This window comes from Labrus mixtus, chromosome 16 (assembly GCF_963584025.1).
Source record: "Labrus mixtus chromosome 16, fLabMix1.1, whole genome shotgun sequence".
In the NCBI taxonomy this organism is placed as follows: domain Eukaryota; kingdom Metazoa; phylum Chordata; class Actinopteri; order Labriformes; family Labridae; genus Labrus; species Labrus mixtus.
In genome coordinates, this window is record NC_083627.1 from 19,660,851 (window position 1) to 19,686,384 (window position 25,534).

At 39.9% G+C, this 25,534-nt stretch overlaps 2 gene segments (V, D, J or C); one reads left to right on the top strand and one right to left on the bottom strand.

Annotated features, from left to right (window-relative positions):
* The window catches only part of LOC132990871 (Ig kappa-b4 chain C region-like), a 637,710-nt gene that overhangs the window by 185,163 nt on the left and 427,013 nt on the right, over window positions 1–25,534 (top strand).
* On the bottom strand, window positions 14,772–15,225 carry LOC132991523 (Ig kappa-b4 chain C region-like; the record flags this gene model as incomplete). The annotated part of the segment is given in 1 exon segment: window positions 14,772–15,225. A coding segment is annotated over 1 exon segment (342 nt), but the record flags the coding sequence as incomplete, so codon positions are not given.

Here is a 25,534-nt window from a genome sequence, read left to right on the forward strand (position 1 = left end):
AATTACAGCAGTCCCTTTGAATTCATATCACCATGGAAACCTTTCAATCTCACACACAGTTGTCCGAGATGATCATCATCAACAACAATATCTAAACCATCGTCATCAGGTCGTAGGTACTTATAAAGTGCTGGGTCTTTTGCTTTTTCTTAAAGGTGCAGAGGGACTCTGCAGATCGAATGGAGTTTGGAAGGTCATTCCACCACCAGGGGGCGACAGAGGAGAAGAGTCTATTTAGCATCTTAGGACCCTGTTGTGAAGGTTGGATCAGACGCCTTTCATTGGCAGAGCGTAGTTGGGGGGAGGGAGTGTAGACCTGGATGAGAGAGTTAAAGTTAGGAGGAGCCGTTTTTGTGTCTGTTTTGTAAGCGAGCAGCAGAGTTTTAAATTTGATGCGAGCAGTAACTGGGAGCCAGTGTAAGGAGATGAACAGCAGAGTGACATGTGCTCTTTTAGGAAGGTTGAAGACCAGTCGTGCTGCTGCATTTTATTTCATCTGCAGGGGTTTGATAGTGCATGTAGGAAGACCTGCCAGTAGAGAGTTGCAATAGTCGATGTGTGATATCACAAGATCCTGTACCAGGAGCTGTGTAGCATGTTCTGACAGGTAAGGTCTGATCTTCCTGATGTTGTACAGGGCAAATCGACTCCATTTGTTAGTCTTAAGAGCTTTATGCTCATATTATGCAACATTTAGGGTTTTTCTAAGACTTCTGTCTGTCCCACTGTCTCCCTCCCTCTCATTGGTCCTCATTCACTAATATATGTGTAGAAATGTTCTTACTCTGCGCATTAAATAAGTGCATACGCAAAATCACCGTCAGATTCATGACACGTGCGTACCAGCATATTTTGTTCTCACCACCAGGCGTATGTGAGTGAATCAGAATCATTCTAAATCGGCAGCATACTACCACATCCCCATCTCTCCATATAAGGACATCCGATTGGTGTATCAGGACGAGAGCGGAGAGGTGGAGACATGTAGAAGTTTTTAGGAGATGGCCCCAAAAGGTAAAAAAGATTGGTGTGTCTGGGGGTTTAGATGATGTTACAGTGAATTACAGAGTTGCAGCAGTACGTGTGTTGGCAGACAGAAGCTATGGCAAGCCCTTTTAACATTAAAACAGTCTGGCTGACAAGTAGCAATTTAGTTTTCACTAGTGGAAATTACATTTCAACATGTCAAAATTACATTTTGACATGTTGAAATGTTAATTCAAGATATCTGTAAAACCATTTTACACGTTACAAATATATTTCTACTTGGCGAAATGTAGTTTCAATGTACTATAATCTAGAGGTATAAAAACAACTCCACCAATCTGTTAGATTGATAATCAAATGTACCTTTCTCCTTTATGTTTATCACAAGGTGGGGTTTGGTGGTCCATGGAGCCATTGATGGACACTCTCGACTGATCACATACTTGAATTGCAACACAAATAATCGTGCCTCCACTGTACTGACACAGTTTGTAAAAGCCACCTGCATGTATGGCCTTCCTTCCAGAGTTAGATCAGACTATGGAGGTGAGAATTCACAAGTTTCACTGTTCATGAACCTTGTTCAAGGTGTGGAGAGGAGGAGTCACATCACAGGCGAGTCTGTCCATAACCAAAGAATAGAACGTCTTTGGAGAGATGTTTTTCTGCATGTTCTACAATCTTTCTATGATACATTTTACTCTCTTGAGAATTCTGAGCTTCTTGATCCTGAGGATGAACTCCACAAAATGGCACTGCAAATTGTCTTTCTGCCAGAAATCCAGAAAAGACTTCAGAACTTCAGAAATGCCTGGAATAACCACAGTCTGCGCACAGAAAACAACAGAACACCTGTCCAAATCTGGATTGCAGGAATGCTGGCCAATATGGAGATGGACAGCACAGCCATCAACAATGTCTTTGGTGAGGACCGTTACAGTGAACAAAGTTTGGAGGCCATTTTGGCACACCATGGGATTGGCACTTTCCCCAGTCTTGATGACGATGACCATTTCCCAGCTGTTGTTGTGGAAGAACCCAGAATCCACCTCACTTCACAGCAACTCGTCATCCAGGCAGTTGAAGATATTCCAGATATGACACAGAAATACCAGACTTGCTGCACAGTAATTGCAAATATGCTTGTGTTGCCCCAAAGTGAAAATAATAGTGTATAATAGTTAAGAACAAACTGATACATTGGACGACAATTTAAAGTAATATCACACAGTAGGGAGTGATGTTGTACTTAATATCGTCACTGCGGCGTGTGTCTACGACAGAATCGTAGCAGTGATGATATCCAGAACAGCATCTCGACCTCGAGTGTGATGTTGCTTTTATACAACAGTAATACAAGCAGAAAATAGTGGTAACAAGTAAAAATCAACAACAGATTATTTTAACTCCACCAACTCAACTAGTTCCACAGTTTAAATAAAACTAGTCTCATTCTGTGCAACCCAAACACTCTCCTGCACTGTTACTTTGTTGGTCCCCATGGTTACCACAGAGCAGCTTCTTTGTAGTACAAATCTTAACTTGTGTTATAAATGGTAATGGTAAATGGACTTGAGCTTATATAGGGCTTTTCTAGTCTTCCGACTACTCAAAGCGCTTTTACACCACATGTCACACCCTTTCACACACTGATGGTAGTGGTCGCTATGTAGTATCATCCATCAGAAGTAACTAATCCCATTCATACACTGCCACCGAAGCAGAGGGAGCAATTCAGTAAGTGTCAATTCAAAGTATTCAAAGCTCCTGGCTGAGGTGGAGTGATACATGTTGTGAAAAGTCCCAGTGATGTTGTGTCCTATATCGTCACTCATGTAATGCCTCTGATCCATTCGTATTGCTTGGTCAGAACTAACTGTTGTATAAATTACCATATACCATACCTTATGATGGAAGAAGTATTCTGCTCCTGTACAGAAGCAAAAGTGGTATTACCACACTGAAAATACTCCTGCATTTAGACATTGTATAGTAAATGTTCACTGACAATGTTTTACTATTATAATATTGTTTCAACAAATATTAAAGGCAGGTGAGGAATCCGCTCATTCTTTTATTTAAAGTACCCTCTATATGATCATAGTTAAGTAATGTAATATTTTGTCTAATGACCAATAATAAGACTACTTCTTGCAGTACACCACTTTACACACTGTCATTTTACCTCAGAAATCAAAGACACTGCATATTTTTTCTTGAAAAATACAATTAAAATGTTATTGTACAACTGCAAAATGTCCTGCCTCCATTGCATAACATTGGAACATGTCACTGATAACCAAATTTGAGGGGAAAAAAAAGGTGTGAGTTGTACTTTAACATGGAAATATCAGTAAACGTCATATCAGTTCTGAAATATTTGACTCCCAAATATTAACCTCTCTTAATAGTATAACCATACTATAACTACTAATTATTCTTGTGTTCAGTTATAATTACTTTACACAAATGCACTGAAAAAGCTGTTTTAATTTGATGGAAATTGCAGCAACGTTACAGAAGTCTGAGGAGGGCTTTGCCCTAGAATGTAATGAACTTGTACTTTAAAGCCTGAACTGACTTCAACCTTTGGTCCACAGAATGCTGCACTGAAAACAAATTGCAGAGACCTTGTTTGTCGCTGTCAGATTTATTTAGATACAAACTTCAATTAAACAATGGATTTTTTAAATATTTTTTTCAACCTCTGTGATATTTTATTGATATTTTGATTGTCTTGGTCTTGCCTCGGAGCTCTCTGGTCTCGGGCAGGTCTTTGTCACGGTTAGTGTGGTCTTGACTACAACACTAGTTTAAAGATTTAAAAAAAAATCTTTATTCATTTTAGGGCAAAGGTAATGCTCTACAGTTAAAGTCAAGTAAGCTTTTCATTGATTTTAATACATTTTTATTTCCTACAGAGGCTGAGAAAAAATTATTTAGGAAATGTTGACATACTGCAGTTTTTCAGAAAATGGTTTTGGGAGGTTGTTTTGAAACAATGCTGAGATTTTAGAGAGTGTTTATCTAGGACCCTGGTTACATTATGCAATGCCGAAACCTGGAGCCTGCAGAATTCCTTCTGTCATACAGCTTTTGAATTTCTCATGTTGTTTGTGAATGGGCAGTCTGAGTACTATGGCGCATGTGTTTGCCTCTGGAAAGATTTTAGTGTCTTCATCGTGGAGAAATTCAATGACAGGATGCTGTGGGAAGCCCAGGGGAGGCACTGCTGAAGCTCCAGAGGCAAACTCCACACCATTTCCAGCGTCAAGGGGCTGCATTCTCCTTCTACAAAGACATGAGCAAAGGAAATTATAGCTCACATGGAAAGAAATATAAATGCCTGTCACACTAATAAGCTTCAAGTATTGTACAACTGCATCTACATGAAACTGATGAAACTATAATTGCACAATAAGACACAAATGACTGACAGATCAACCTAACCTGATTCCAATTCCTAGGGCTGGCTCAGTGGTCCAGCCAAAAACACACATGCCATTGAAATATCGTACCCTCAATATCGATTAACCAGTCTCTCCAGAAACAGATGGTCTGTTTTTCCAGGGGTCGTCTATTACTTCCAGGGACTGAGAAATCAACTTCAAACAAAGTAGACAAGTCTTTGGCCTCCAGTGGTTTCGGTGCACTGGTGAACAGGTCCTCAAAGAGTCCAGGGTGAGCCCTAAGCTCATCAAGGAAACCCAGAGTTTTGAAACCCACATAAATTAGAACATTACAAATCAATGTTATATGAACAAGTTTACCCTTTCACACCCCTCAGTTTTGCCCTGATGGATAAACTGCTCACTGTCTCAATGCCACGTGCATCCGCCCATCAACAAAATAATGTGCTGCAGACTGGACCAGGGAATCCCTCTGCTCCAAGGATGTGATGTATCTCAGAGTTCCCATCATGCTCAGACTGTCTTCTGCATCTGTGATTGCATCATTTGCCTCATGGACAGTCTGAGCTTCTTTTATCTAAAAAAACACAATAATGAGAGTAGTCCTATTTAGGGGAAAAAATCTACAGTGAAAATGTAATGACCAGGCTTCAAAAACTGTGCAATACACACCTTTAATAACTTTTCTCTGAAAGACTGGTCTCCCACTATCCAATGAAGCAGGAGGTGGAGATTTACCACAAAACTGGAGAAAGAGACGCTTAGAAAAGAAGGATGGGCCAACTCCACCATGGATTATACACACGGTCACCATCTTTCCAATCAGGGTGTACAGTCCAGTCTCAAGATCTGAAAAACAAACATTTATGTAAAGATTCAAATAATTTGTTTTATACAGGTTACACTTATTTTTAAATAATTACTTACAATGAGTATCAAGAGCCAACAGCCTATCATTCTCAGGCCCATCAAATATCTTTGAGTGCTGTACAGCCCTCATTAGCAACCGCAGGTATTCCCTGGTTGGCCCTCCGTCATCCACAGCCCCTTCTCCTTCCCCCTCACTGTCGACAAATATCACATCCAGCTTTGCTCCTGGGTCAAAGCGGCGTCGTTTAAACGCTTGAAGGCTACCCTGCAAGATGTTGTCTCTGCAAACGTTTATTTGATTGCTTGTGTGATTACAGGTGAGATCCACTTTGCTGAGGAGCTTCATCAAGACAGTTTGCAGATCAATTCTGTAACATAAAAACAAATATAAAACTTAGATGACAAAAGACAACTTTGAAGTTTGAGAATAAATATTCAAATGAAAGTAAAATAACATACTGAGATGATGAGGATTCACTATTCTCAACTATTGTTCTAAGAGTTGGCTGAAGAGGCAGTGATCGTACAGGAGACTGGTGAGGAGGAGAAGGAAGAGGAGGAGGAGGAGGAGAAGGAGCAGGTGAAGGGCTCTGTTGGTCTATGGCAGGGCAAGCATTGCTCGGGTCACATGCATCTATTATCTGAATTTGAGGCAAAAATACACACAAATACAGATACACAATATACATTAAAACTGTAATTTTTAAAAACTAGTACAAATGAAAATGTTTGAAATGACATTGCTAATCACCTGTCCAGCTGGTGTTACCATCCACTGAACATAGAGGGTCGAAAACCCTTTGATGTTGTACTGCTCAATGGATCCTGACAGTGTGCTTTCCAGTACTTTGGTTGATGCTGCTTCTCTAAGACAAAAAACCTCACTGGCCATTTCCTCTTGCCCAACAAAATCAAACAATGTCTAAAGCAGAGAACAGAAACAGGACTTTACATCTATGAATTATCATACTATGCACAACCCACAGCAAAACTTAACATCAGAGGTGAACTCCTTCTCAGAGGTTAACATTAAGACAGGTAAAGTGATAACCTGAATAGATTCAGACAAGACAAACTTCCTCGTCCTCTCCAATCCATTAGGAAACTTAAATTTGAGCAGCACACCATCAGTAGGCTCTTCAAAAGCTTCCATTCTGTCTTGTCTTGCCTCAATTGCCTATAACACATAATTACACTAGTATGAATTTTAAAATGCATTTTTAGAGCGACAGACTGTGAAAGAGTAATTGAAATCATATTTCATTACATAACTAATAGAATTTACCTTTAACCGTCTCTGTTCCTGTGACTCCAGTCCCTGACGTCTCATTTCCTGTTTGAGATAAAAGAAAATATGTTTTCATCTAATTAATACAATACAAATGTTTTTTTCCAATGACAATCCAGCATGAAAGTAGCCTACTATTTGTCTGTCTGCCAACAATGATTCATTAAATTCTGCGTCTTGTTGAAGCCATTCTTGCAATGTCTCAAAAGTAATCAGTATAAGCGAGAGATACAACATAATTAGAATAGAAAAGTGTATGACAGTAACCCATTACAGAAAAAATACAAAACTTTTACCAAAAACTAATGGTAATGAAGGCAAGAGGTGTGTTCTTCATTACCTCAGCTGTGCTTGTTTCAAAAAGTGGTGCTGGCACAGGCTCACTTTCAAAGCATGCTGCTGGTGCAGGCTCAGGAGGTGCGAGATGCATACCTAATGTTGTTTCCTGTGATATATTGTGAAAGTTCACAAACAATCAACTCATGTGATCCAAGTTAAACATTTTTTTATCATTGACCAAAGTTACTGTATGAGGAACTGCATACCTGTAACACTTCAGGAAGTGGGAGGATGTATAGTCTACTCCTTCCAGTAACCTCCTTTAATTCTTTGACAGAATGGACTTGGACCTTTGTCAGCCTCTTGCCTTTATCAGTTCTGGCCAACTCAAACCCAACCAGATTTAAGTTTATTTGGGGGTAGCTCTGATGGACAAACTGATTAAACTCTGCCAAGCTCCAGTTCAGTTTAAGTTGAGAGCGTTGGTTTTTCCCTGTCTCACGTATTGGTCTCCCTAAAATGAAAGAAATTTGAGAAATACAAAAAGATGTATCATTCAGCACACATTATTTGCTGTTTAAGTCTGCACAATGTCAATCTAATGTGAACATGTTTCGTAAATATAATTTATAAATTACATATAATTACTTTATATTCATTGTCTCATTTTGGTTAGGTAAGGCTTGTTTCAATGGTTTCACCCCCTCAGACGTCCTAAACTTACCAAAACCAATCTGAGCAAACTCCTCTCATTGTTTTACTGTGGGGATCCGGGTGTAATTTGGACCAGGGAACAGAAAAGGAGTCACATTCCAAACTGGGTTTTCCCTCCTTCCAATTGATACTGAAAAAAAATAGGGCTTTATTACTTTAAATTATTACTAGCAATCAGAATACGGGCCATGTTGTTTGCTTTCATAACGCTGTCTACATATTTGACGTTAATGTTTATGTTAATATTCGTGGAACAAGAGCCAAACAAAGTCCAGTTATCTATTCTATTCTAAATATAAGTTGATTTTCAGCGAGCGTCTTAGCTATATAATGTTAATAACGTTGCACTACCTGTTTGCTGTTAGTGACATTACTCTAGCTAACAATACTGTAGTAGTAGCTTACGGCTAGCTCTAGCGGCGGTAGAGTTACCGTTACTACGCCGTTATAGTTTACCTGACATTCGATGTCGGGCACGTTGGAACAAGTGTCTTGTAGGAACAAGGATGTCATTGTTACTCTGCAACAGCTCCTGTCTGGCTCGATTCGCCACATTAAAAATTCTGTCAAATGCAGAAACTGCGGTCTCAGTGTTTCCGTCTTGCTCCATTTTCAATCATCGTCCCCCAACTGGGTACATCAGATTCAGAGCGCTGCGTACGTGAGCGTAACGGTAGTGGAGTTGCCCAATGAACCAATCCTGAGAAGGCGTCAGAGGCTTAATTTAATTTGTATTCTGTATTAGCTTAAATGTCTACAGAGCTGGTCTCTTGATAGAAAAACATCTGTCATCCTAAAGCAGGGCTGTGCAGAGATATTTAAACAGAATGTTTAACCTGCAATCAGATGTGACCTGTCAGCATGCACTAATATCAAGGACTGTAGTATCAGTAAGAAGATTGACTTCATCCAGGATTTATCTGTATTCAATATTAACTTAACTGTCTACATATTGTTTAGAGCAGTGCACTAAGTTCAAATTCAACTTAGGCACAGAGGCATTCTTTGCTCTGTAAGTGGGGAGCATCTTTCATGTTTTAAAACAATAGTTTAGATCAATATTCTACACATAAAGCCTTTAATAATCATCATTATAATATAAGGAATCAGTTCATCTCCTCCTTCTGGTCTAAACCTCAAATCTCAAAAAGAGAAGACACAAACAGTCAAATACCAGTAGAGCCCAGTGTTTTATAATGATAACAGATATCACAAGCTTCAATGAAGAAGAATTATCATGTACGACTACATCTTACATTTAAGACGGACTAATCCAGTCCATCTAAAACAGGGACATATGTTTGGGGAAAGTTTGCAGGGTGTGTAAATTCATGCCCTAAACACAAATATCATATCCAATACTATTGTGAAGGTAAATGTAAACACTAGCTGACTATGTTTGTGTGATCAGAAAAACATATACACTGATTTTATTTTAGGAGAGCTTAAAAGGGCTATATATAACTTTCAAAAATACTGCGTTTGTAGCGACACCGCATGGCCGTTAGGTGAACTGCACCAGTAACCTGTTGCTCGCTCTCCCTTGTGTGCTCGTCATACGTGCTCGTACGTACACAAACTAGCATCATCATCGGCCGCCAAACACTGGATATTTACCGGCATAATGTTTACAGAGGAGGTAAGTGGTCATACACATGTGAAAGTCTGTGAAGGAGTCTGTGTGTCTGTATTCATTCTCCATCCTACAAACGACAGTCTCTGCAGGCACTGGCTGAGAGCAGGAGTGTGTGATGAGTTTGTCCACCTTTGAGAGCTCCTAGAGCGGATAGAAGTGTGTGGAAGACGGCCTCTGGCTGTGGAGGTGAAGACCAGGAGTGTGTGATGAGTTTGATAGAAGTGTGTGGAAGACGGCCTCTGGCTGTGGAGGTGAAGACCAGGAGTGTGTGATGAGTTAGTTCTGTTGATCTCTGTAAGCGGAGCGGAGTGAGGAGGACGTTGAGAACCTTGAGCTGGGAACCTGCAGAGGCCGAAGAACCACAAATTCAGGCAGCAGACTCCCACAGGCTTCAGGGTGCAGATAAGCTTTGTGAAATGGTGGGGACAGTGCTACACCAGACAGTTCATCACCAGCTGAAAAATGTCACACTTCTGGGTAAACACATTTTTCATTCCCTCACTCTCCCTCCCTAGACATGGAGCATGCAGGGAACAAGAGGAAGAGCTAGATAAAGAAAAACTCTCCTCTCCTCAACTGTCCCTGTAAAAGCTCCTGATGGTTTTTTCATCAAAAGATGCACTTACTCACCCTGCCTAAAGGGTGAGCCAAAAGGTGGGTGCCAGTTTGCTCAAAAGGGTGATGTCTTCAGTTGCTATTAAAGTAGCACTGAACAAGATCTTTGGAAAAGACAATTTAGGAGCTACTTCCTCTCCTGCCTTTCTGTAATTATTTTTTAAATCTATTAATTGATTTAAATTTGTATGGAGTTGTTTATTCCAATGAACTTGTTTTTTTTCATGTGTTGTGTATAGTTGTGTGTTTTTAATACGTAATTGTGTGTTTTAATGAACTTGTCCAATTCTAAAGCTCAGCTGAACTGAACTGAACTTGTTTTTATTCATGTTTTATTAATCATTGTATATAGTTTTTGAGTGTTTTAATTAACTTGTTTTTAATTAGATTATTTATGAATTAAAAAAAAAATTCACTTCTGGGTGAACACATTTGTCATTCCCTGGACCAGTGACAAAAATGTCCCACTTTTGGGTCAATACCAATTTTAACTCCCTGATCCGGGGACAATCCCCTCCCTTCTCAGCCCTTCTTTTTAATATGTATTTGTGTGTTTTAATTAACTTTAATGTATTAATTCATGTGTTTTTAATCATTGTTTTTTTTTTTTTTTTTTTTTTTTTTTACGGTGGCCCTGAAGTGCAAAACACAACAACAAATCAAAAAACACAACCACAAATAAGAAAACACAACAACAAATCAAAAAACACAACGACAAATAAGAAAACACATTGACTTCAACTTTAACGGAAAAGGTAGGTACCTGCAGTCGACAAGGATCGTCGCTGATTGGACGAACGCAATGTCCGTCTTTTTAACAGGAAGTAAATGCTTCATACGCCTTTGGAGCCAGGCAGAGAAATGTCAACGAAGTAAGCGGAGATTTAAAATTCATGATGTATTGCCCAAATTGTGGCAAAGAGCTCCCAGAAAATGTACGGCCGTGGTTTGCAGTGGTTGTGGCAAGAGGTTACGAGATTTAAGAGTGATTGTATTATCCCCTGTGACTGCTGATAAACATTGTTCGACTCTGAGGCAGTCACTTACAGACCTTGGGCCCGTTTCTGAAAGAAGGATTTGTGTAAACTCTGAGTCAGTTAACCCTGAAATGAGGGAAACTCTGGGTATTCCGTTTCAGAAGAGGAGGTCACTCAAACCCGTGAAAGAGGGGTAACTCCAGCCCGTTTCAGAGGGAGAGGTAACTTTACCTCTGAGTCAGTTACTATGGTAACTGAGTCTGTGAACCTAACCTGGTCGGGAGCAGGTTTTCTTCAATGAACCCAGAGTTTCTCTAGGTCTCCTCCCTCTTTCAGAGCCAGAAACGTCGTTTCATTTCCTCATTCTTTCATTCAGTCCGTATCACGCCGTGTTAGTGAAGATTCACCGTTTGTCTGAATAAAAATCCAGGTTGTTTTACAGTTTTTTCCAATTGCTAACACACTAAAATGACATGCATAGCACAATTATTTAAACTGACACGCAGAGAGCAAAACCTCTTGGCCAATGCTAATTGGCCAATGTATGTGCCACCTGGCCAAACACCTAAATGGTTAATTGTTATCACTTCAATCAGGAAGTAAGCATTATGAAAAGACCACAAGTGAGCACCTTTTTTTTTACAACAACAATGGAAGACTTTACAGAGAGAGGAAGAGGGAGGGTGAGAATGAGAGGGGGTGGAAGAGTGAGAGGTAGGGGTAGAGCTGGTAGAGGAGTTCATGGCCAAAGAAGACAACAACTTTCAAATGAAATCAGAGTAACCTTAGTTGATCATGTCATCAACAATGCGAGAGGCTGGACAGAGAGTGCAGCCCAACTTGAGCCGTTTCACTGTACTGGTATATGTAGCACTGACTTGTTTGGTGAAAAATAAAAAAATAAATGTTTCAACAGCGTGTGTGTATCTGCAAATATTTCTGTGCATGTGAACAATCTGAAGAATTTTCTACAATTCGAACTATTTTAGTATTATGGCAAAGCATACTAAAGATGAGAGTGCTTTTCATTATGCCCAACAGTGTGTGGTTGGTTAGACACAAATCTGGTAATATGAATGAAGTGTGTGCCATTTGGTGCAAAAGTTTGATTTTGATAATGCTATATGTAGTTTTGGTTGCAGTGCTTCATTTTGCAGGATAAATGAGGTATTTTGCAGTTTGGGTGTGTGGTTTTGTGAATTGTATTAAGTATTTTGATAAAACCAGCCTAGTTTTTAAAATTGTGTTTTAGCAATTGGAAAAAACTGTAATAGGATATGTTAGGGTGGCAATAGCCTACTACAGCGTATAAAACAAACTGTTTTATCGAACATGGCATGTCTTTAAGTCGGTATGAAGACTACATTACTCCGTAGGGAATTAGAGCCTATGCTACATTAACGTTGGGAGATGTTAATTTAATTAGGGTTAATTTATAAACTATACAGGATAAAGGTGAGAGGACATTTAGCCTATGTGTGGGAATACAGCTTTATGTTGAGGATAAAGTTAATGCACATTCAAATAAACTCTGAATGAAGTTCACTATGAATCTATATGAGCCTATTATGTTATTATATTTCATTTTGAGCTGTTTAAAAGTCACTTTTCTTCTGCTGGATTGCATCTTAATGAAAATAAATTGTATAGGTTTAATAACCTACCATTCCATCAGTTTTGACCTGCAATATTTAAATTCTGATTAAATATTTAATTAATAGACTTCATTACGCGTTGACACGAGCAGCTGTTTTCTCTTACATCACTTCTCTCTCCTTTGCCGCTGCGCTGCAGCAGTTTTACTTTTTTTTCCTTCTTAAAACCTGTTCATATTCGTCGTAGCCTGTGGCCACATTAAGTTATTGGTGTATTTCGAGAGGGTTAAAGTAGGAGGATCTCTTTTTTTGTCACCTGTTGCCAGGGTGAATCGTAGTATTCATGCTCTATTCATGTTGGCTTTTTATCATCGTGGTGCACGCGCTGAACACCGAGTGGACCTACTCAGAGTTGATTTAACTAATTCAAATCTGCTGATCTGGTAAACGAAAACTCAGAGTTTCCCACCTGAGGGTAAATCAACTCAGAGCTCAGAGTTAGTCTGAGAGTTTGTTCAACCTTCTTTCAGAAACGGGCCCAAGGTCTGTAAGTGACTGCCTCAGAGTCGAACAATGTTTATCAGCAGTCACAGGGGATAATACAATCACTCTTAATGGATGTAAAGTCTCGTAACCTCTTGCCACAACCACTGCAAACCACGGCCGTACATTTTCTGGGAGCTCTTTGCCACAATTTGGGCAATACATCATGAATTTTAAATCTCCGCTTACTTCGTTGACATTTCTCTGCCTGGCTCCAAAGGCGTATGAAGCATTTACTTCTGGTTAAAAAGACGGACATTGCGTTCGTCCAATCAGCGACGATCCTTGTCAACTCCAGGTACCTACCTTTTCCGTTAAAGTTAATGTCATTGTGTTTTCTTATTTGTCGTTGTGTTTTCTTATTTGTGGTTGTGTTTTTTGATTTGTTGTTGAGTTTTCTTATTTGTTGCTTTGTTTTGCACTTCAGGGCCACCGTAGTTATAAATAAAAAAAAGGAGATGAGTGTTAAGATCTTTTCCAGAAACTAACAGCTATGAAAGTTGTGAGAGTATGTCAAAGGCATGTATACTGTCAGGTTGAGTAATTCTAGGACACAGAAACATGAGATGGTTATAGTTACTTATTGAATGACACAAACAGGGAAACAGCAACACACCACACAGAAACAATGAAGAAGAGGCACAGCTGAGATCATGACAAAGAAGCTGTTTGGAGTGAATATGTAGGCCTACATTTATGAGAGAGCTACTCAATTCCTTTTTCAACGTGCACTTTGTGTTAAATGTAACAGTGTTGTTCCTTCTTCTTTATTTGTTTACTTGTTTCACTTTTATTTCTTAGTTTGTTAACACTTGTTGGACTGACAGTAACTGAGCCACATTAAGAAAAATAAAAATAAACTAGAGAACGTTTAGTCAAAACTGCCGATTCTGCTGGTCCTCATCTCGTCCGGGTGAAACTGAGTAACGCATCACTGCTGATCTGTGGAAACAGACAGTTTCAGTTCTCAAGATACACATGTGAAAGTCTTACTGTGCTGAGCATGACTGAGTAACAAGAAGCTGCAGCAGTTTTTCTAAGAACACATTCAAAGATACGGATCACGATACTTATTTTCAAGTCTGGCAATAAAAATGCAAAATATCATGTTTTCTTTTTAATTTTGAGGTTATCACTAATAAAACACTTTACACATTTAAACTATAAACTCTAAATATTCTGCACAGTAAGAAGATTATCTATTTTAATTCTTTCAATGAATACACAAGGGTGTTTTATGTTACAAGACCCGAAACCCCCCATGAACCCAGAAAACATCACTGATGATGAGTTCTAGCCCATCTGTCGGATGTATCTTTTATCTATCTTTACACACACACATACATTTTATCCTAAAAAAACAAAATTTGTAGTTTAGTTTCTACTTTTTTCTACTTTTGCAGTTTGTAAATATTTTGAGTGTTTAAATTGCAGAAGCACTGATTTGAAATCTCTCTATGTTGATGATATCACGCTTTATTTAACAGATTTAAAATATTTCTTTGAGCTAAAACACACAACACACTTTTCTTTTGATAAACATAAACCACTAGACATTTTAAAGTCCTGGTCATTAACATTTTCAGTAAAGAAAGCTGATTTGATGATTTTCATTCAGTTGTTTCAGTCATTAAGGCGTCCATATCGATTATTAGAAAAACCTAACTTATATATTGTATATCTGTTTATTATGAAGATGTTTCATGATACAAAAGATTTTAAATTTGCTTTAATTCGGTTTACATTCTGAAGAATTGATGAAGACGTTTTTACACGTTTGAAATAATTGAAAAAGACAAAAAGTGTATTTCTCATTGATTTAATGAACAGATTATCAGGAAACAATACACACACATCTGAAGCAACAAGCTAATATTTATTCTTTAGAAACATGAAATAAAGAGAGAGAGAAAGGTGCAGAGTGAGAGCAGTATCACAGTAAAACCAGCAGCAGAGTCCCAGTGAGTCTTTACTGGGAACACTGGTCTCTACTCAGACTTTCTGTGACTCGAGCCTGGGCGCCCTGGGTGGCCTCACAGGTCACAGAGCCCACCTTCCTCCACTGGTCTGCAGAGAGCCTCAGGGTGCTGCTCCAGCTGTAGAGAGCGTCCTTCTCCAGCACCGCAGGGCTCCTGCTCTCCTCCCAGCTGCTGCTGCTGCTGCTGCCGTCCACGTTCCAGGCCAGACTCCAGCCTGAGGGGAAGCCCTTGTTGGCCAGGCACATGAGCGTGGCCTTCCCCTGCTCCAGCTCCTCATTGGAGGGGGGCAGCACCGTCAGGGTGGGACGCACATCACCTATAGGAGACACCAATCAGATTAGAGGACAGGGAGCACACAGCTGTCAATCAAACACCAAACCCTATAGGACACCTTTAATGTCTGAGAGTTGATTTTCTTTTTTTAGGAGTTTCTGTCAGATGTTTCTTTCTGCTCCACCGGTCACTCACTCACACATTGTTTCACTTCCCTTTAAGAAGCCTCTCATGCACATCAGCACACAGAGAGAGAATCACACAGAACGACCTGAAATATATTTAAACTACATCTGAATCAAATCTAAAACATTACAAACATTCCCCATCAAAATAATCCAAAAACTTTGCAACACATTTTTAAAACAGTTTGTAGGTGGAAAAAAAAACTAAAACAGAGAATCAACTGAACACATTAAAATGTTCTTCATGTGAATTCAAATCAGAAAAATGTCTAAATTAGACGCATAAAGAGATCAGAGATTACGTGCATTTTAAAACACTGTTCTTTGTGTTTGTTTTGTTCGGTTCATTCAAACAACTGAATCAGATAAATACCTTAAAGAGTTGTCAGAAAATGAATCTCAGGAAAACATTTAAAACACTTCTCTTTGTTAAATATCAACCTGTTTATGTTTCAGTGTGACAGAAATCAAACTGTCCTGAGTGAACCTTCACGGTAAAGCAGGACCGATAAAAACACGATTTCATTAGAGTTAGAGTTTCACGATGACAAATATTACAAATAAACAGAGAGACAGCTGCTTTAACATTTTCAATAAATGTTAATGACAAATAAATTTCATTCAGTTGTTTCAGTCATTAAGGCGTCCATATCGATTGTTAGAAAAACCTCATGAATAGAACATTATTTAGCAGCTGTCTCTGAGGTTGTCAAATTGTGATTTATTTGGATCAAATATAAAAATCTGTATTTTAACATTAGGTTTAATATTCATACAGAAACTTACTTCCAACATCCAGTCTGGTTCCTCCACCAAAAGTCCACCACAGTGGTACAAAGTCATTGAGCGGCCGTACAAAAACCTCGCACTGTAGAGACACACGGCTCTCTGACTTTAACACACTGAACTCAAACTACCACAACTCCACATGTCACCTTACCATGAGAGTGAAAATCATCTATTTCCCAACAAATAAAAACTCTGGCTTCAAACATTTTACCTTCATTTAAATTCAGTTTGTGTTTCTGTTTTAAACTGAAATCCTTTAAAGTCAAATGTTGTCTGTATTCTTTCTAAAACAAGAGATTTAAAAGTTAAAGGTCAGTATTTTCTTTTCCTCCAGGCTTGAATATGAAGGCAAAAGACACCAGAATAACTTACTGATTGAATAAAAAGATGAATATGTGACTTACTTCCAATATCCAGTCTGGTTCCTCCACCGAACGTGAGCCACAGTGATACAAACTGATGGAGTCGTCGTACAAAAACCTCTCGCTGTAGAGACACACGGCTCTCTGACTCTGACACAAACACAGACACCTGAATGAGTCTCTGCCTGCAAGACCTCTGAGACCAAAAGAAAACTGAATTTAAAAAGATTATAACAAATTAAAGAATGTCTTTCTTTGAGATATTAAAATTATTTTTAAATCATTTTCTCAAGAATATTATTAATTACGATTCGTGATTCATATCAGAATAAATGTTTCTAGAAGCATGAACATGAAATCATATTAAATTTGTTTTGAAAGTTTTCTAATTAATTGTATAATTAATTGATTGATTGATAAACAGAGTAATGACAGTGATCCCTGTTGGAGTCAATCAGAACATTTCCATAGAGAGCCACTTTGCATCAGCAGCACCATGCTCCAGTGCTCTGGGAGAGTTTATAGTCCTGACAGTTGAACACTGGATGACTGACAGCTGTCCTTCATCACAACAGAAATCCTCGTCCTCATCATCAAAAACATGACTTTGATCTGCGTCCTCATCTGGACTCTCCTCCTCTGCTGCTGCTTCACAGGTAAAGTCCAGAGAATCAAACTCCTCTCCTCTATGAACATCGGTCCCTCTGAAATGAAGCCCACTAAACCCTGATGCTGCTTTCTGTTTTTGTCTCTGTATCCTCAGAGTCCAGAGGACAGGTCACAGTGACTCAGCCTGCAGCAGTGAGCTCTGCTCTGGGAGCCTCCGTCTCCATCTCATGTAGGACCAGTCAGAATGTTTATGTCTGGAGCAGCTACCACTTCTTAGCCTGGTACCAACAGAAAGATGGAGGAACTCCTAAACTCCTCATTTACTATGCTAGCACTCGAGCATCAGGGATTCCAGGTCGTTTTTCAGGCAGTGGATCAAACTCTGCCTTCACTCTGACCATCAGTGGAGTCCAGACTGAAGATGCAGCAGTTTACTACTGTCAGAGTTATCACAGCGGAGGTGTGTTCACACAGTGAAAAAGCGTCGTACAAAAACCTCCCTCAGTCAGACTGAACAGAAACTGAACTGACTGCTGCAGCTGGAAGTTTCTGCAGAGACTGACACACTTCACTGAGGACACACACACACACACAGACGTTAACACACACACACACGCGTGTGCACACACACACACACACACACACACACACACACACACACTGTGATTGTAACATCAAAGGTGGTCCAAATATGTACCCCTACATACCCCTTAACAAATCTAAACTTTATCTAAAACTCTTAAAACATAGCCTCCAATGGAATGACTAACATACCCATGCACTGGTTTAGATCCTAACTCTCTGGTCGCGCTCAGTTTATTCAACTCAAAACCTTCAAATCCTGGGGTGCTGGTGGTGCAGTGGTTGGTGCGCGCACCCCATGTGTGGGGGCTGTGGTCTTCTAGGCGGGAAGCCCAGGTTCGTGTCTGGCCTGTGGCTCCTTTCCCGCATGTTATTCCCCATTCTCTCTCCCTTATTTCCGTCTCTATCCACTGTCCTATCTCTCAATTAAAGGCACAAAAAAGCCCAAAAATAAATCTTTTTTTAAAAAAAACTTCAAATCTCAGCCATTTCCAGTCACTACAGGTGATCCTCAGAGTTCTGTCCTGGGACCTCTTCTGTTAATCATCTATCTCCTTCCTCTTGCCCATATCTTCTGTAAATATAACATCCAGTTCCATTGCTATTCGGATGACACCCAGCTCTATTTGTCCACCAAACCGACCTCCTCCCTCCCGCTTACTTCCCTGTCTGATTGCCTACAAGAAATCAAATCCTGGTTATTCTGCAACCTCAAATGAAACAGTGACAAAACAGAGGTTCTCCTCATTTACACCAAATCCACAATTTCAAAACCTGACAGTTTTCTCTCACGATTGACCACTCCTCAGTTTCTCCCTCCCCTCAGGTTAAGAGTCTGGGTGTCATCCTCGACAGCACACTATGATTCCAAACTCACATCAATAATGTCTCGGTCTGGTTATTTCCATCTTCGTAACATTAATCGCCTCCGCCCGTCCCTCACACCCAACAGTACTGCCATCCATGTCATCACCCTGGTTACATCCTGCATTGACTTCTGCAACTCCCTTCTCTTTGGTTTCCCTCTCAGGTCCATCCACAAACTTCAACTGGTCCAGAACTCTGCCGCTCGCATCATTACCAGAACGCCCTCTGTTAATCACATCACTCCTGTCCTTCAGCAGCTTCATTGGCTTTCAGTTAAATATCGCATTGACTTCAAAATTCTGCCCCTCACCTTTATGGCCATCCATAACCTCACTCCTCTGTTCCTCTCTGAACTCCTGCACATCAACGCACCCACCCGCACTCTCAGGTCTTCTTCTTCAATTCAATCCACCACAACAACCGCCTGCCTGTCCACCTTGGAGTCCAGAGAATTCAGCCGTTCTGGTCCCAGCCTCTGGAACTCCCTCCCACCACACATCCGTAATATTCACTTTCTGTCCATTTTTAAATCTAATCTCAAAACACATCTTTTTAAACTGGCATATTCAGTCTGATCATTCTCCATCCAGTCTCATGAATCCTCCTCACAATGATTTTATACATCCTGTACAATTTTATTTTTAATGTTCATTTTATCGATGTAGTGTTACTTTGTTGTTTTTATCTCTGTTTTCTAAGGTGACCTTGAGTGCCTTGAAAGGGGCCTTTAGATAAAATGTATTATTATGGAAGGAAGTGCCTAGCATGACCTGAAATAATAGAAAGACAAAATAAATCATTAAACTATGTTCCTCTAACTTTAAAGCCTTCAATAACTGTTGTGAGGCTTTCAGTGAACTCATATGATGTTACTCTGATGAGAAACACAGAAAGCTTCCTTTAAAAGGACCTTAAACCTGCAAAAACACAACTCTCTTTAGAAGTGACATTAACAAACATTTAGCACATTCTTGCAAAAAAATATTTTAGCAGGATGTCTAAACAGCAGGTGGAGGAATGATCTAAAATCAATGATGAACACAATGAATGAGAAGTGGAGTAGAATATAAATAAAAGTCGGTAATTTGTCTACTTCCTAAATAAATGAGTGTAACAATGATAAAACTTTGTATGAAAACACACAATGACTTTGTATGCTGACAAATCTCTGCAGTATGTTTCGAATGACCTAAAAACTTCTCATTTTCAAATTTGTTTTCAGCACATTTTGAATGAGCTAAAATCAGCCATTTTCTCAGAACATTTCCATAGAGAGCCACTTTGCATCAGCAGCACCATGCTCCAGTGCTCTGGGAGAGTTTATAGTCCTGACAGTTGAACATTGGATGACTGACAGCTGTCCTTCATCACAACAGAAATCCTCGTCCTCATCATCAAAAACATGACTTTGATCTGCGTCCTCATCTTGACTCTCCTCCTCTGCTGCTGCTTCACAGGTAAAGTCCAGAGAATCAAACTCCTCTCCTCTATGAACATCCGTCCCTCTGAAATGAAGCCCACTAAACCCTGATGCTGCTTTCTGTTTTTGTCTCTGTATCCTCAGAGTCCAGAGGACAGGTCACAGTGACTCAGCCTGCAGCAGTGACCTCTTCTCTGGGAGCCTCCGTCTCCATCTCATGTAGGACCAGTCAGAATGTTTATGGTAGCAACCGTTTAGCCTGGTACCAACAGAAAGATGGAGGAACTCCTAAACTGCTTATATACACTGCTAGCACTCGAGAATCAGGGATTCCAGATCGTTTTTCAGGCAGTGGATCAAACTCTGCCTTCACTCTGACCATCAGTGGAGTCCAGACTGAAGATGCAGCAGTTTACTACTGTCAGAGTTATCACTATATCAACAGTCAGTATGTGTTCACACAGTGAAAAAGCGTCGTACAAAAACCTCCCTCAGTCAGACTGAACTGACTGCTGCAGCTGGAAGTTTCTGCAGAGACTGACACACTTCACTGAGGACACACACACACACACGCACGTACGCACGCACGCACGCACACACACACACACACACACACACATACACACACACACACACACACACACACACACACACACACACACACACACACACAAACACACACTGTGAAGAGAATAAACACACCATCTTTTAAATATCAAACATTTTCAGCCCACTTCTCCTCCCTCTTTCCTCACCATGATGGTCAGACACAGCTCATTTACATATTTAAAGGTACAGACACAGAAACAGCCTGTTCTGAGCAGGGCTGAAATAGAGGGGTTTATAGACATGATCAAATACAGGATCAGAGTGGATTTAGAACACTAGAAGACACTTCACACACATGTTTTGGTGAGCTCTGGGAGTTATTTAGACTGATTGAAGAGGAGGAGAATATGTGAACTTAAAAGAGGATGTTGTGTTTTGGGGGAGCATAAAGTAAGACTTGAAACAGGTACCAATATTGTTTGACTTTTTTTTGGCAGGTGCCTTTATTGTAGAGATAGGAAAGTGGATAAAGTTGGAAATCATGGAAACAATATGATGGAAAGGAGCCACATGTTGGCTTCGAACCTGGGCCAACAGCCTCCGTACATGGGGCGAGCGCATTAACCACTACGCCAGCTGCGACCAATTTTGTTTGATTTTAACTGATAACTTATCCAAGTAAAAAATTCTGGTTTCATGACAACCAAACTAGGACTTCAGGTTCAGGTTCAGGTGACTGTATCTGTGGGCAGATTTGTTTTGCAGCCAGCAAAGCGACGTCCATCATGACACACAATATGAAACAGATGTAACAAGAAACAACACAATGAAGAGAAGGTCAACAATTTAAATTGTATTTATTGAATTAGGACATTGCACATGAATCAGCAAATCCCATCAAAGTCAATATGCCGGAATTAGCACAAAAGCTACATTTCATCTGTAGTCCCTAAAGGCAGGTACGAACAAAAAACATAAAATACATTTACAATTACAGGACAGCAAACAAAAGAACTCACAGACACTTTTACAAACAAAAATGGACACGATTGTCAGATAAGAAATAACAGACCAACATGATAAAAAAGCCTATAAAATATATTAATAAAGAAGATAAAAATAATAAAAATACTTAAGGTTTCACCAATCAGGGCTGAGAAGAGAAAGAAATATCAGTCAATAAGATCAATAAAAAAATCAGAATTAAACAACCATTTGAATTAATCAACACTCGTATGATGAAGATCAACTTCATGAACTTTTTAAGACCAACATGATTCAGCTTGTAGCCTCCAGCAGGGCCATCAAAGTTCACAAGCTGAAACGCGTCATATTAAGTTAATAAGATAAGACAAGCTAAGATAGATAAGATGAACTGTATTGTCCCAGTGGGAAATTTGCCTTGGACTTCATCAAATTGATCTTCGTACTACAAGTGCTGCTGGAGTCTTTTACCCTCTCCAAGCCTTTCAGCTGAACTGCAGGTATGATTCTCTGCCAATCACAGACACTCACAGAGGCAGACTGACAGACAGACTATAAGAAATATGTTTTTAAAGGGATCAGCAGAATGGGCGGGATGAGGACATTCTGACATAAAGCAGCTAAGTGAGAAGACAGCTGGTTTCCCATCAGTTTAAAATGTCGACATCATTAAATTGTACAAACCTGTGTGTGTGTGTGAAAATGTCTAAAGCTAAAACACTGAGATATTTCGTCAACCAGAGACTGACTGCTGCTGCTGAAGAGATATTTGATCTGTTTGAAAGAACGATAGCAGAATATGAGGAGCAACTTCGTCGATCAAAAGAGGAAAACGAGCGACAACACAGACTGCTGGATGCTGTTTACAACCCTGAAGTCCGCTTACACAAATATGGTTTGTGTAGTTTATTGTTAGTGTTGATTTAAAACGATGAGAAGCAAGCTACATTCTCACATAACTGTTAGATATGTTGTGATGTGCTGATTTTCTTTGGACACAGATCGGGAGTTTCAGAGGTTAAATCCAACTAAATTCCCCAGAATTAAATTACAGCAGTCCCTCTGAAATCATATCACCATGGAAACCTTTCAATCTCACACACAGTTGTCCGAGATGATCATCATCAACAACAATATCTAAACCATCGTCATCAGGTCGTAGGTACTTATAAAGTGCTGGGTCTTTTGCTTTTTCTTAAAGATGCAGAGGGACTCTGCAGATCGAATGGAGTTTGGAAGTTCATTCCACCACCAGGGGGCGACAGAGGAGAAGAGTCTATTTAGCATCTTAGGACCCTGTTGTGAAGGTTGGATCAGACGCCTTTCATTGGCAGAGCGTATTTGGGGGGAGGGAGTGTAGACCTGGATGAGAGAGTTAAAGTAAGGAGGAGCCGTTTTTGTGTCTGTTTTGTAAGCGAGCAGCAGAGTTTTAAATTTGATGCGAGCAGTAACTGGGAGCCAGTGTAAGGAGATGAACAGCAGAGTGACATGTGCTCTTTTAGGAAGGTTGAAGACCAGTCGTGCTGCTGCATTTTGTTTCATCTGCAGGGGTTTGATAGTGCATGTAGGAAGACCTGCCAGTAGAGAGTTGCAATAGTCGATGTGTGATATCACAAGATCCTGTACCAGGAGCTGTGTAGCATGTTCTGACAGGTAAGGTCTGATCTTCCTAATGTTGTACAGGGCAAATCGACTCCATTTGTTAGTCTTAAGAGCTTTATGCTCATATTATGCAACATTTAGGGTTTTTCTAAGACTTCTGTCTGTCCCACTGTCTCCCTCCCTCTCATTGGGCCTCATTCACTAATATGTGTGTAGAAATGTTCTTACTCTGCGCATTAAATAAGTGCATACGCAAAATCACCGTCAGATTCATGACACGTGCGTACCAGCATATTTTGTTCTCACCACCAGGCGTATGTGAGTGAATCAGAATCATTCTAAATCGGCAGCATACTACCACATCCCCATCTCTCCATATAAGGACATCCGATTGGTGTATCAGGACGAGAGCGGAGAGGTGGAGACATGTAGAAGTTTTTAGGAGATGGCCCCAAAAGGTAAAAAAGATTGGTGTGTCTGGGGGTTTAGATGATGTTACAGTGAATTACAGAGTTGCAGCAGTACGTGCGTTGGCAGACAGAAGCTATGGCAAGTCCTTTTAACATTAAAACAGTCTGGCTGACAAGTAGCAATTTAGTTTTCACTAGTGGAAATTACATTTCAACATGTCAAAATGTAATTTTGACATGTTGAAATGTTAATTCAAGATATCTGTAAAACCATTTTACACGTTACAAATATATTTCTACTTGGCGAAATGTAGTTTCAATGTACTATAATCTAGAGGTATAAAAACAACTCCACCAATCTGTTAGATTGATAATCAAATGTACCTTTCTCCTTTATGTTTATCACAAGGTGGGGTTTGGTGGTCCATGGAGCCATTGATGGACACTCTCGACTGATCACATACTTGAATTGCAACACAAATAATCGTGCCTCCACTGTACTGACACAGTTTGTAAAAGCAACCTGCATGTATGGCCTTCCTTCCAGAGTTAGATCAGACTATGGAGGTGAGAATTCACAAGTTGCACTGTTCATGAACCTTGTTCAAGGTGTGGAGACGAGGAGTCACATCACAGGCGAGTCTGTCCATAACCAAATAATAGAACGTCTTTGGAGAGATGTTTTTCTGCATGTTCTACAATCTTTCTATGATACATTTTACTCTCTTGAGAATTCTGAGCTTCTTGATCCTGAGGATGAACTCCACAAAATGGCACTGCAAATTGTCTTTCTGCCAGAAATTCAGAAAAGACTTCAGAACTTCAGAAATGCCTGGAATAACCACAGTCTGCGCACAGAAAACAACAGAACACCTGTCCAAATCTGGATTGCAGGAATGCTGGCCAATATGGAGATGGACAGCACAGCCATCAACAATGTCTTTGATGAGGACCGTTACAGTGAACAAAGTTTGGAGGCCATTTTGGCACACCATGGGATTGGCACTTTCCCCAGTCTTGATGACGATGACCATTTCCCAGCTGTTGTTGTGGAAGAACCCAGAATCCACCTCACTTCACAGCAATTCGTCATCCAGGCAGTTGAAGATATTCCAGATATGACACAGAAATACCAGACTTGCTGCACAGTACTTGCAAATATGCTTGTGTTGCCCCAAAGTGAAAATAATAGTGTATAATAGTTAAGACCAAACTGATACATTGGACGACAATTTAAAGTAATATCACACAGTAGGGAGTGATGTTGTACTTAATATCGTCACTGCGGCGTGTGTCTACGACAGAATCGTAGCAGTGATGATATCCAGAACAGCATCTCGACCTCGAGTGTGATGTTGCTTTTATACAACAGTAATACAAGCAGAAAATAGTGGTAACAAGTAAAAATCAACAACAGATTATTTTAACTCCACCAACTCAACTAGTTCCACAGTTTAAATAAAACTAGTCTCATTCTGTGCAACCCAAACACTCTCCTGCACTGTTACTTTGTTGGTCTCCATGGTTACCACAGAGCAGCTACTTTGTAGTACAAATCTTAACTTGTGTTATAAATGGTAATGGTAAATGGACTTGAGCTTATATAGGGCTTTTCTAGTCTTCTGACTACTCAAAGCGCTTTTACACCACATGTCACACCCTTTCACACACTGATGGTAGTGGTCGCTATGTAGTATCATCCATCAGAAGTAACTAATCCCATTCATACACTGCCACCGAAGCCGAAGGAGCAATGCAATAAGTGTCAATTCAAAGTATTCAAAGCTCCTGGCTGAGGTGGAGTGATACATGTTGTGAAAAGTCCCAGTGATGTTGTGTCCTATATCGTCACTCATGTAATGCCTCTGATCCAATCATATTGCTTGGTCAGAACTAACTGTTGTATAAATTACCATATACCATACCTTATGATGGAAGAAGTATTCTGCTCCTGTACAGAAGCAAAAGTGGTATTACCACACTGAAAATACTCCTGCATTTAGACATTG